Source organism: Mustela nigripes, chromosome 9 (assembly GCF_022355385.1).
Source record: "Mustela nigripes isolate SB6536 chromosome 9, MUSNIG.SB6536, whole genome shotgun sequence".
Taxonomy (NCBI): Eukaryota; Metazoa; Chordata; class Mammalia; order Carnivora; family Mustelidae; genus Mustela; species Mustela nigripes.
Window position 1 is genome coordinate 31,814,952 of NC_081565.1, and position 13,327 is coordinate 31,828,278.

General features: G+C 51.0%; 1 protein-coding gene across 1 annotated transcript in view; it reads right to left on the reverse strand.

Moving 5' to 3' along the window:
• Positions 1-13,327, reverse strand: part of COL15A1 (collagen type XV alpha 1 chain) — a 102,111-nt gene that overhangs the window by 3,753 nt on the left and 85,031 nt on the right. Inside the window, exons 31-39 of the mRNA XM_059411206.1 lie at positions 12,245-12,325; positions 11,585-11,634; positions 11,381-11,482; positions 10,343-10,487; positions 7,185-7,249; positions 5,407-5,535; positions 5,198-5,257; positions 4,412-4,465; positions 560-745 (exon numbers count right to left, since the gene is read on the reverse strand). Of these exons, the coding sequence (XP_059267189.1) occupies positions 560-745; positions 4,412-4,465; positions 5,198-5,257; positions 5,407-5,535; positions 7,185-7,249; positions 10,343-10,487; positions 11,381-11,482; positions 11,585-11,634; positions 12,245-12,325 (872 nt within the window). The remainder of the gene's footprint in view (positions 1-559; positions 746-4,411; positions 4,466-5,197; positions 5,258-5,406; positions 5,536-7,184; positions 7,250-10,342; positions 10,488-11,380; positions 11,483-11,584; positions 11,635-12,244; positions 12,326-13,327) is intronic.

Here is a 13,327-nt window from a genome sequence, read left to right on the forward strand (position 1 = left end):
ATTAAAGGAACCAGCCATTTCTGTGGTGGAACAGGGGTCCTACAAGGCCGCGCCTTGCCAGCAAAAACGGGCAGAGAAATACCTGCCAGGTTCGGGCAGTTTGGATGTGCCAAGAGGACCAAAGTAGGGGCCAGGACAATTGGGCTCTGCTCTGGGACCAGTGCTCACCAGCTCCTCTCTGGAACTAGGAATCCCAAACGGGACATCAAGGACCTGACTTCTGGTTTCTAGTGATTTTCAGAAAATTCCTCTCTCCCTTTGTGCCTCAGTTTCCACATATGATGATTTGAGGAAAGAATAACTCCTTTTTATTGGAAGTGTCTATTAAGATGATAGGTAGAAAGCACTTTGTACTTGTCTGCTCCAAGAGTCATACGATCTAAGCAGGAAGGACCATGGTATATGTCAGGAAGCCGAGGCGCAGAGAGGTTCAACTGCCCCACCCAGGCACACAGCCAGTCAGGGACAGGCAGGGTCTGGAACCAGCATGCCTCTGACGATCTCGGTCTCTGTGAGACCAGTGCCTCCAGCAGCCACTGGGAAGAATACTTATGCTTACCCTGAGGTTCACTATTGGAAGGCTGTATCTCTCTGCTTTCCTCACAACCGTGGAGAGGTCTTGCAGATGGGAGGACAGGAAGGCCCGGTAGGTGGACAACAGCCCCGCAGCCCTGGCCTGCTGGAAGCACTGAAAATCAGCTCGGAAGTCCCCAGAAAACGGCGTGTTCAGGGCAACCAAGTGCAGCTGTGAAAAGTAAGTGAGAGCTAAAAGTTAGAAGCCAACTCCAACCCGCATACCCATCTCAGGTTGCTGGTAAGACCCTGGACTTCCTAGGATGGAAAGTGCTACAGGTGCTGTCCCTCAGCCTCTGCCTGAGGGAGGCTTTCCAGCCCTGGCCTGACCATCTTTGGGGCAGGGAGCTCGGAGCCCAAGCAGCGGGCTATAGCTCTCTGACCCACTCTAGATGGTGACCATGTCCTCCGTATAGCAGAAAACAAAACAAAAGCAAGCACTTCAGAGATCTGAACCCAGGGTGCAGGCCATCTGCTGGAGACTCCTGGGTCTGCCCTAGTTCAGCTTCCAAGAGGGATTTAAGCCAGCTTTGGTACTGGATCCCAGAACTCCACCACGCTGCCTGGCCTTGCCCATTCCTTTACTCCACGAGTAGGTTGGGGCTGATCATGAGGGTCCAGAGGGAAAGGCACTGAAAGGAGAAAGTCAGGACATTTCTGGCTAAGACTGCTGGGTAGACCCTTTTAGAAACTAGGGGTCACACAGTAACTCAAGCCTCACATTCCTGCCACCTTGGGCAGCGGCCAAAATAAAAGTCGTTCCATAGTCTGTTTTCTCCCACACTTCTTCTCCCCAAACCCATGCCTCTCTCCCAGCCTTTGTGTTGTGCCCCCTGGAATACATTCTGTGGCATGTGTCCAGGAGTCACCCTCTCCCTCTTTGATGTCACCTCAGAGAGGGCTGGCCCAAGTCCCCAGAAAAGAAAAATATTTCAAAAGGTCTTAAACCAAAAGACACGAAATGAGCCCTGTGAGACGAGGCAGGAGGTAGTCAGTGCTTCTCTCCCCATTCCTGAGCTGCCTCTCCGGGCTGAACGTCCCCAGCACCAAGCTTCTACATGGCCCAACACCAAGGGTCGCCATGTTGGCATTCTCCCACTCAGCAAGGGTCTGGCCGCCATGAACCACAACATTCAGACCATCCCATACAGTCCCCCCTGTGCTTCTTGGGACATTCTTCTCTGTTTCGCCACCCCTTTCCTTCCCCATTTTGAAGAGAAGAGACCACGCATGCCACACCTCCCAGTTTCTTCCTGTTTTTCCATCCCTGGTTCTGCCTGCATCGTCAAGCTGGATAGAGGTCCAGGTCAAGCACACCCTTTGCCCCCTACCTGAGACAAGCCTTCCCCCGCAGCCCTCCCAGCACCAGCCTGAGGATGAGGAGGCAGCTGCAGCCCGCTGCTCGCTCACCAAGACCACTTTCAGGCCACCGAACTTCCAGACTCACACACAGGCTCTGTCTTCCTCCTTCCCACTGACCTGAGGACCAGCACCCGAGGGACAAGGCCCTAGGGTTCCACAACCTTCCAACCAGCATGCTTCTTGTGGCTACACCCAAGTGCAGTCACCAGAGGATGGCATCCCGACACCAGGGGATACCTGAAGAAGGGGCACAGGTGCAAGCATCCCTCGAATCCCATCCATCTCCACCTTTTTTTTTTTTTTTTTTAAACAAAGATGCATAAGGAACTATCTGGAATGATGGCTGTTTCCAAATGGCAAGACGGGGGGCTTTTGTGCTCTCATGTCTGTATTTCTCTAAGAGCCAGGACATTTTTAATAATGAACATGTTATCATTTTTATGAATACAATATAAGTCCAATAGTCAAATGTTAAAAGGGTGATCTGGGGAGTGGTTGTAGTTTTGGTAAAGTTATTGGGGATTTACTGTTCCCTTCTCCATTATTTTCATTTATTGCCCAGATTTTCTATAAAATACACATGACTTTAGAATGGATAAAATACTACTTTAAAATATCCTTCAGCTGCTGCCCTAACTTCTCCCTTCATGGCCGAACTTTTGGAAGGGTGACCTCCCCACGCGTCTCTCTTTCCTCATCTCACCTCCTATGTCCTCTCAAACACTCGGAATCTCATTGGCATCCCCTCTATGACCCAGATATGCTCATCTCTGGCTTCTAAATTTGGAGGACACCATTTTGTTCTTCGGATGGACCTCTTGGCATCTTCTGACACTGCTGGCTTCTACCTTGCTTGGCATTCTTTCCTCCTCTCGGGGTATGGCTTCTATTTGTTCTCATGATTCTTCGATCGGCTCCTTTCTGCTTTTGCTCTATGCTCTCCAGCCCTGCTCAGTGCACACACTCTCTTTTGGGAATCCTACCACCCTCCTCACCCAGGTCACAGCTCGGCAGAAGTCTCCCAGGTCCGTAGTACCTCCAGATCAGGCCCCCAATCCGACTCCTTCTGGGTGGCCTCCATTCACATATCCTATGGGTAGCTCAGACTCACTGTGCCCCCGAGGGGGTCCTGACTGGTGAGTGGCAATACCCCCAAGAAACATGTTTCTGCTGCGAATCCAGGCCTTGTTCTTTGAAAACATCCCAGAACCCTCGTTAAAAGGCATGGCCTTAGGCCATTCAATCTCATTGTCCTGGCTACACTCGATTCGGCTGGGAGTGGGCAATGAGCCCAAGATGACCCCTGCAGATGATCTCTCCACACAGACCCTGGACCGAGTCAGGTGTACTGGGCTCTCCAGCTGCAAGACCCCCTGGAGCTGGGACCAAGGTCAGTGCCACGACAACCCAAAGTGGCATGCGAGCTTGTGGATGTGACCTATGTCTGCGTGTTGGGATGGGAGTGGAAAGGCGGCAGGAAGAGAGAACCTTGCAGAAGCCGCCCTGTCCCAGCGCGGACAAACAGCAAGGACAGGAGTCCCACAGGAGTCCCAGGAAGTTGTACTTCCTGCCGTTGAGTTTCAGGAGGTTCCTGCAGTGATCTAAACACCTTCACTTAAGCTCATGAAGGAAAAGGGGTCAGCGCTGTCATTCTGGCAACACAACGACCCTCCGGAAGAAAAGCAGCACCCTTGACGATCCAAGCAGAAACCCGGGCATCGTTCCCGATCGCCCTCATCCCCGCTGCTCCATATCTGTACCAGGGACCAAATCTGTCACTCCTGCCTTCTTATTTTCTCCCCAATCGTATTTTTCTACGTGTTCACCGCTGTGATCCTGGTTCAAGGAATACAATAGCCACCTGACTGTCTTTGGGCTCCTGGGCCTGTCCCTTCCGAACCATGTGTACACCGTAACCAAGGTAATCTCTGAAATGCCAATCTTAGAGACTCTTTTCTTGTTTGCGACCCTTCAGTAGCTCTTCATTGCCCGCTGGAATAGGTCAAAGCCCTTAGCTTCGCTTACAGGCCCTTGCCCTCTGCAAACTAAACTTCTCCCTTCTCTGCCTTAAAATCTGCCTCTTCAGCCAGATGAAAATACCTGCTGTTCCACGAATGCCCAGTACCTCCCCCTGCCTCCCGCTGTTCCAAATCCCCTCTGCCTCGAGTATGTCCACTCTCTCCCACCCCCCTGCCTCTCTCCTGCTCTCAACTCTCCTTTAGGTCTTAGTTTAGGGGCTCCCTTTAATAAAGAAGGCAGGAATTTTTGAGGTTCCTTGTTCCCCCAGCACCCAGTGTGTGCCTCGCCTCAATGACTTACCAACTATCGTAACTCCCTGGTTTTTGGGTTGCCCCCCCTGCTAGTCTCTATGCATCTTGAGGGGAAGGGGAGGGCTCCAGGCACAGGGCGGGGGAGTACACATTGGTGGACACACACCCAGCACCTGCAGGAGGGAAAAAGCATGAACCGTACTTACAACAGGTCTGTCGTAACTGACACTTGAGAGCGGCATCAGCGGAGGCAGATGTGGCTGTCACATAAAAGAGGAAACAAATGGTCCTGAATAAGCATCCAGTCTGATCCTCAGCACACACCAAGGGGCGACTGTGATGCTTTGCATTGTCTGTTATTGTCTCCAGGACACTCTTAGGAGTTTAATGCCTCCCCCTCCTTGGGTCCCCCCTCCCCAACCAGGAAGACAGGATCCTCAGGAAGGGAGGGAATATTCTCCAATCTTTTACAGAGAACACAGAACTGAGGAAGCAGAAGACCGTGTCTTAGAACCAATTTATTCACTTCAACTCAGAGCCTCTGTTTCCCCGCAAGGCAAGGTGGGGATGGCAAGACGTGCCTCAGGGGGTTGCTGCAGGGCCAAAAAAATGGACAATGGAAGTTCCTGATGGTATTATCAGGCAAAGAAGTCAGAGTGCAAAAAGTAAAGGGCTCTTCTAGACCACGTATGCCAACCACGATTTCACAGGGGAATAAACTGAGACCAAGAGGGGTTGGAAACCCCTCATTGCCCAAGAGGATTTAGCTATGACATGGAAATAGCAGGCCTCCACCCTCTGGGTACGGTTCCTGCTCTGCTCTCCCATGAGAGCATTCTGTTGGCATTTGGGAATTTCTGGGCTTCCGCCAGGGACTAAACCATGCAGAGCTGGCTGGGCAGAGGTTGGAAAGCTTGGTTCTGGACACCGAGGGGGACTTCGTGGATGCTGATGAGCGAAGGCGTGAGAAGGAAGGCAGGGCAACTACTCACATTGCTGGAGAGCGCGGGGGGTGGCGGGCTGTCGGCAGGAATGGGGATCAATTCTCCCAGCTGAAAGAAAACAATACGTTGAAAATGAAACATCAACCGGAGAGTGTCAGCCTAGTTTCAAAACAGAAAAATGGCATTTCCAGGGGGTAGATCATTATTTTTAGAGGGTATCTGCAGGCTTCTTGTTAAAAGGAAGCTTAAGAATTTACCTGTAATTTCTTCCAACCATCTCGGACCCGAATGAAGAACTCTGTGCTGTCCCTCAGGTAGATGAAGGTCCCTTCAATGACCAGATGTGCGCTCTGCAGCATGTCATCCATGGTGCTAAATGCTGTCACCTGTCAGAAAGTTTTCCATTCCCAACAGTGCCGTTATCGCTAGAGTAGTGGCAGGATTCCCCTCACAGGCAGTGAAAGGCTCTTTGTGCCTTTGAGACATATGTAACTTCATTAATAGCCAAAGGACATTTCTTTATGAGGAAACAAAAACACCAATTAGCTCAGAGCACAAATTGGAACTGTAATGAATAAAGGAAAATAGGAAGATGATATTCTAGGGGCACAAAGACAGTTAAACTATACAGAAGGTTATCTTTCTTGGGTCTTGGCATCGGCAAAACCATGGGTACATTTTGCCGCTTGGATCTGTATGATGGCTTGGTGGCCGTGACGTTGTTAAATGAGTTTAACTCCTGCTAGTCCTTTTTTTTTTTTTTTTTTTAGGATTTTATTTATTTATTTGACAGAGAGAGATCACAAGTAGGTAGAGAGGCAGGCAGAGAGAGAGAGGGGGAAGCAGGCTCCCTGAAGAGCAGAGAGCCCGATGCAGGGCTCAATCCCAGGACCCTGGGATCATGACCTGAGCTGAAGGCAGAGGCTTTAACCCACTGAGCCACCCAGGTGCCCCAACTCCTGCTAGTCCTTAAAGAGTTTCAAGTTTGCTTTCATTTGGAATAAGAAACGCAAGCCAGTGGGCCATTCCACTTAGGTCTGGAAAATTTTTGCCCAGTTGGGCAAAAAAGATTGTACAATTAAATAGATTTCAATTACAATAAATTGTAAAATTGTAAAAATTAAATAAATTAGATTTTATTTTTATGAAAATAAAAAATTAAACAAAAAAGTTGTAATATTAAATACATGAGAGGCAATGGGGGTCTGTAATTTCTCCGTCTAGAAATCGTCTAGGAAAAGATCAGCTGTCCATCTTGGCCACTCCAGGAGCAGCCACAAAAGTTACCAAAACCTGCTGAGAGGCATCATACCTCTGAGAAATATCGGCCAAGAGAGCCTATATTTTTTCATCTTGACTGAGAAAGAGCATAAAAAGTTAGTTTTCACCTAGTCTTGAAAATCATGACTTTGGGCATCAAAATGGCTTAGACATGCCCCAAAGTCACCCAATGTCAACATTCTGTCAGCTGCTGGGTGGTTTTTTTCCTTTGACAGCTACATTTTTCAGCTAAAATCCAGCCAAGATCTCAGAGCATTCCCAGGACTCTGGACATCCTTGCGAGGTGTTTGTCCCTCTTCCTGGGCATGGTAATCATCTCTGAGCACTCGCTACGCTTTGGGCCCACGGTGTGCAGGGGAACAAATGTACGAGAGATGTCCGGGGGAAGGAGCAAGAAGGTGCAAGGACCCAGGGGAAATCTGACCAGCAGGGGCCCTGCCTTGAGCCTGCTGATACTCTGATGCTTCTGGTGTTGGATGTAATCGAATTGGTTCTTGTGACCGTTTATAGTCAATTAAGAATTAGAAGGGTGGAACCAGAGTCATAAATGATTTTGTATTCTCTCCTCTTTTTACCTGGTAAGTCACCTAAAGACACCGTAAAGAACCTCTTTACGTGGAACTGTACCAATTCTATGGTCATGGAGACCTAATTCTTATCTAAAAAGTGTGCCAGCCCCTACACCCCATAGCTGAAATTCTAAGGAAACCCAGCCAGAGCAGAAGGAGAAATGCGCAGTGGTAATAATACTGACCAGGTTTCTGGATCCAGGAAGCCCTGGCTGTCCTGGAGGGCCGGGCGGGCCGGGAAGGGCCACAGCTAAGACAAAGCAGAAAAGAGAAGTTACAAAAAGGCACCCTTTCCACAAAACACCTCAGGTGTCGGTGGGGGCGGTCGGTCACCGAGGGGAGCCCTCACAGCCCCATTCAGAGCACTGTGGAGCCCTGAGCCTAGCAAGCGCAGCTGGGGGGCTGTGGGCCCAGCCTGGGACTCCGCCATGCTGACAGGTTTGGGAGAGAGCCGGGCTTCTTGACAGTAACTCCACATGAAGCCACACTAGGACTTTCTCAGGTTCGCAAGTGACTGCATCCCTATTGTTTCTGTTGTTCATATAGGACAGTCTGAGTGGAGTTTCCAAAAATGTCTTGAGGAAACAACAAGCTCCCTGAACCCCTGCTTCCTCACCTGTGAAACGTAAACCAGCCTTTCCTCTTCCCTGGGCTGTAGTGAGAACGGAGAAAAGATTGAAACCAGGGATGTGCTTTACACAAATGACACAGGATCCCGCCAGAGGTTCGCAGTGTCTGAAGAGTCAGAGCCCTCTTCCCTAGAAAATGCTCGAGCCCGTGCTCTCCTTCTACCTCTCCAAACCCCGCCCCCCACTCCCACCCCCAAATCTGCAAAGCTCTTGGCAGTTCAGGATGTTTTGGCAAGTTCCCAGTAAAATTATCCTATGAGATTGCTCCTGGGCAAGGAAGTCCGCAGTTCTGACATAGGACTGGAAAATCATTACATAGATGCTGAATATCCAGCAAAGAGAGGGTTGGAGGACCTGGGTTTGGATCTCAGCCAAGTCCTTAGGATGATTTGTGACCTTGTACAAGTCTCCTAGCCTCTCTGAGCCTCAGTGTCTTCATCCATGAAATGAGTTTTATAATAATATCCATTCCCTCTCCCTCCGGGGTCACTACGAAGATTAAGTGGGCTAATTGATAGGACATTTTGTACCCGGGGATGGCGTGCCCTAGGTGCGACACAGTCCTTCGTCAGTGGAGCGAGGAGACCTGAGTGGCTGTGAACAACAGATTCCCTGCGTCCTGTAGTGTCCCTCCTCCCGCCACTGCTGCGCATCCCCCAAGGTTATGTTGGCTCCTCTGGTTTCATCTGCCCAGCAACTTCTTTCTTTGTTGGACGAGGATCCTCACTTCCTCTTTCTCTTGAGATCTTCCTTCCCTACGACCCCCCCACCATTTGGATTCAGAAGGCACCGTCCTGTTCTCACGTGATCCTGCCTTCTGGCGACAGGTGACTGGCCCAAAGCTGGGCATCGGGGCCAGGCCAGGTTGGTCAGAATTCTTCTCTAGGCCTTCTCCACCCCAGGACCTTTCAGACTAAAACCGAGAAAGAAGGCCAAGATTTCTAGCTGAGCGGTGGAAAGTCTGAGCTGTCAGTAACCATATTTCCCACCGTGCAGGGGATGTGGTCTGTGGTGAAGAAACGTGAAGCTAGCACACAGAGAGAAGCCGAGACCGGAGATGGCCAGAGAATCCCTGCAGGGGTCGAGTCCCCGGTTCTAGGCTGTGCCCGAGGTGAAGCTGTAGGCCGGGCCCTCCCACAAAGAAAGATTCACCTCCTTCTTCACATCCAATAAATTTCCCTTCTGCTTAAGCCAGGTTGAGTTACATTTCCATCACTTGCTGCCAAAACCCCCCAAAAGCCCAATCCCAAAGCCACCTCCTGTGTAAGGTTCTCCCTGATGTCCCTGACACTTTCCTTCCCAGGGGTCCTTTCATCACACATGGCTCGTGCCGGTACAAACAACAAAGGTGACACACTCATGCTCTGACTGCTGCTTTTCCACCATGGGCCGGGGAGGCGGAACACGGGCTTTGGAGCTACGCTGATCTAGGTCTGCTTCCCATCAGTGCCCCTAATTAGCCATGTGACCTTGGAAACATTTGCAGGTCTCACTTTCCTCATCTATGAAATGGAGATGCTAGTACTTTCCTTGAAGGGCTCTGTGAGAATTCCATGAATGACGTAGGAGAGTGACGAATGGAGTGCTGGCGCTTAGTGAACGTTCAGGAAAGGGAGATTTTCCTCTACTTCACCTGTTTGTTGTTTGAGGGAGTGAGAGACCTCTGGGTAGGGAGAGTTTTATAGAGGGTTCGAATCGACACTTGTCCTCGAGTCCCCTGAGGGCCGGGCATTGACAAAGCAGCCAAGAAGTTCCCACCCACACATGAAAAGGTGTTCCACGTCTCTAGGCTGTAGGGAAAGGCGAACAAAAACCAGCGCAAGCTCTCTGTTCATGGCGCCGTCTGGAATAAAACGGGTAGAAGACTAACAAAAGTGGGTGGCAGCGAGCAGACACCGGGGCCGGCCTGCGCTGCTGGAGGGGCTGCAGAAACAGGGTGGCCACTTTGGAAAGCAGGTCAGCAGGTCCTCAAAAGGCGAAACAGAGTGAACACGTGTCTCTGGCACCTGGCAAGGCCAGGCCGAGCAGCACACCCCCGGGAGACTTGAACACATATGTCCACCCAAGAATGCGTATGCGAATGTTCCCAGCAGCATTATTCCCAATAGCCGAGAAGCAGAAACAACGCGGTGTCCAGCAGCCGAGGAGCGCAGCAGCAGGAGGTAGCGGGTGCACGCGGCGGACTGGCACTCAGCCCGAGTGAGGAAGGAGGAGCTAGGGCACACTACAGCATGGTTGAGCCCAGAGGGCATCACACGGAGGGGAGACAGCCAGACACAGAAGGCCATGTGGGGTGTGAGCCCTCAGACAGGACAGGCCCAGAGAGGCCAAGCCAGAGCAATAGCAAGTACACTTTCGCGTGCCCGGGTCTGGGGCGGGGAGTGGGGGAAGGAGGGCAAGAATGACTGCTCATTGGTGCAGGGTGTCTTTTGGGGATGATAAAACGTTCTGGAATGAGAGGATATGGCAACACGACCTTGTGAATGTATTAAAGTCCACTGAACTGTACGCTTTGAATGGGTAATTGTTATGGTGTATAAATTATACACCATATAAATTATACACCAGTTTAAAAAAAGAGAGAAGAAAGAAAAGCCTGTCCAGGAAATAGCTCTCTGTCACTCAGTGTGGCCCGGACATGCCACTCAGCTAGGGCAGCTGACCCTGAGCACAACAGCAGGGAAGCATGAAAGACCACGACGCACGGTACTAACCTGCTCCAAGGATCGCTGGGGGTCCTGGTGGCCCTGGGGGTCCTGGTGGCCCAGGGGGTCCAGGTCTTCCAAAGCCAGGAGGCCCGGGCAGGCCAGGAGCCCCTGGGGGTCCCTGGGGCCCGATGACAGTCTCCCCTTTCTGGCCCTGTCAAGGCAAGAGCACAGTAACAGAAAAGAAAACGCAGCATCACTCTCTAGAGGCCCCAGCTGTCTCTGTAGGTTGGTTAAAAGTCAGTAATTAGCCTCCATGCCAGGCACAGCTCTGGCAGAAGAAGAGCCAGAGGACAGCAGCCCAGTCATCATGTTCCATGTCCATGTCCATGTCTATGCACCGTGTCCAACTCCACAGAGCCCTGGAGTCAGAAGGGCCCCAACTTTGCATTTCACAGATTGGGAAACTCAGGCACAGAGAGAGGATGGGGCTTGTTCAGTGTTCAAGCAAATTCTCAGCAGAGGAGGAAGTGGACCCGTGGTCTCCTGGCTCTGCGGGGTCCACCCTCATGGTGAGCTCTGGAACCAGAGTTTGCTTAGGGCTCCTGAGGGTCATGATCCGGTCATTATCTCACTGGAGGTATAACCTGTATTTCTCTCCTGTGAGCTGGAGAAACTTGGCATCCTAAGAAGACCGAACCTATCTAGGGTTTCCTTCTTTGATGACATTTCAGAAGAATCAAAGAGCCCCCTCCTAAAGTATCTCCCTCCCCTTCCCTTCCGCCTTCATTATCTGATATGTTCACAATGAGTAACTCCTTGGGTTGAGTGAATTTTCCACCATTGACGTGAACAAGGCAATGTGGTGAATGACCTGGAAGTTGCTGGAATGCATATGGCCATAGCCTGGCTCCCTTTCCTCCATGGATCTTGACCAACCTCCCCATCAGTAAAGAAATACAAGGGAGGGAGGCCAATCCCCAAGTCCTGTCTCCAGCTTGTGGTGCTGTGACAGACCCTTGACTCTCCAACTGCCTGGTCCTTCTGGGGGGCTTCAGGGAAGGCTGGGCTCACTGAGGCAGATGGCGAGCAGAAGTCACTACTCACAACCAAGCCGGGACTTCCGGGCAGGCCTGGAGGCCCCGAAACAGAGAAGTCACTGTGAGAGTCTCCTTTTTCTCCTTTGATCCCCTGGTCTCCATTCTCCCCCTGCAAGCCGAGAACATTCAGTAAGAGTAAGAAGAAGTGGTCTATGACCTAAGCCCAAGCACTCGGAAACACCCGCCAAATGTCTGGTAGAGAAAAACTCACCTTCAAGCTGTTTAGAAAGTGTCTCAGGTAAGCCGGATCTACGGGAGGGCCTGAAAAGGAAATGCTGTGTAAAATTCACAAGTATAACCTCAGCAATTCAAAACCAAAAGTCTCCAAGGGGCACCTGGATGGCTCAGTCAGTTGGGCGTCTGGTTCTTGATTTCGGCTCAGGTTATGATCTCAGGGCTGTGAGATAGAGCTTCACACTGGGCTCTGTGCTTTCCTTCTCTCTCTATTCCTTTCCCTGCTAGCATGCCCCTCTGAAATAAATAATCTTTAAAATAAATAAATAAATAAGTCTCCAAGTTGGCAACCATCATTATTCCCTAGTGGAGGTGACCTCGCATTGGTTTAGCTCACAGAGTAGGCGCTGGACTTGGGCCCTTAGGCTGGGCCCCACAACCCGGACACTGTGGGATCCCGGGCATGTCCCTGGCCCTCTGTGGGCCTTGTTTTGCACAGGAAGCATGAATGATTGGAACTGGTCTCTCCTGCCAATGTTCCATCGCATGTATGTGTGGCCCATGACTGGGTCTCTCTAGAACTCCTTGGAGCTTGCAGTCAGTGTGGTAGTAAAATGTGTCTTACTTTCTGGCTCAGTCGGTTGGATTTCTCATGAACAAAGATCCAAGGCAAGATCCAGAACAAGAGTTGGAATACCTGGTGGTCCCTGGGCCCCCTGGTCGCCTTTTTCTCCTTTTGAGCCGGGAAGACCCCAGGATCCTTTTTCTCCTTTAACACCTGTCATCAAACACATATATGTTCTGTTTTGTTTTAAAAAAAAAATGGAAAATCACCTTCATTCTATATAAAATATTTCTGAGACAAGTTTTCACACTGAGCCCCTTTAGCAAAGTCCACTCAATAAACAAAGGCCTATTGAAGGTATGAAATCCTTTGCTAAATGATGGGGAGGGCAGAAGTAGATACATGAGACACAATTCCTCACCTTGCAAAGCTCTGTCTGCCTGGGGAGACGGATATATGAAGGATAACGCAAGGCAGGACAGAGTGAGTGCTAAACTTAGGGGCTGTAGTGCATGGTGGGGGCCCAGCAGAGGCTGCCAGTAACCCTCTCCTGGACAGCTGCATGCACAAAGCCTCACAGGCTCAACACCCCGTCAAGCTTCCAGTGCCATCTCCTCTCTGCCTGTGCAATACAGTGGTGCAGGGGAGGAAAGGAATCTCTCAGGGGTGCCCTCAGAGGACACCAAGGGAGCTAAGTATTCCATGTACAAAGCTGGAAGGATCCCAGCTGTGTCCCCCACCACCATCTCTTAGGACTTATGAGAAGCGACCTGTCTCTCCAACTCTTTCTATGGAGAAGAGACAGGGAGGGAGCCTTCTGGAACTTCAGCATGGGGGAAGGGAAGCAATCCCCTGTGCCCACTTTGACGGGTGGGGGAGACACCAGATCTCTGCATTCCTAGTTCCCAAGAGGTGTGAGAGATAAACAGAGCAGTACCCTTGAGCCTAAAGATGGGGCTGGGGGCTCAGGCTTCTCAGCATGGGGGAAGGGGTGTGAGTACCAGAGGCATGATGCCGCCACCCTGGCCGGGGGTCAGCAGGGAGATGCAATCTCAGGGCGAGGGTGGGAACACCTCCACCCACCCATGGTGAGATCATATGCAGTGGTGAAGCCCCAGGAAGGGGCTACTGAGCTCCCCACCACGGATGAGGGTGCTCACCGCAGGGAGCAGAAGTGACAGCCACAGTAAGTAGCAGGACCCAGGCTTACCAGGT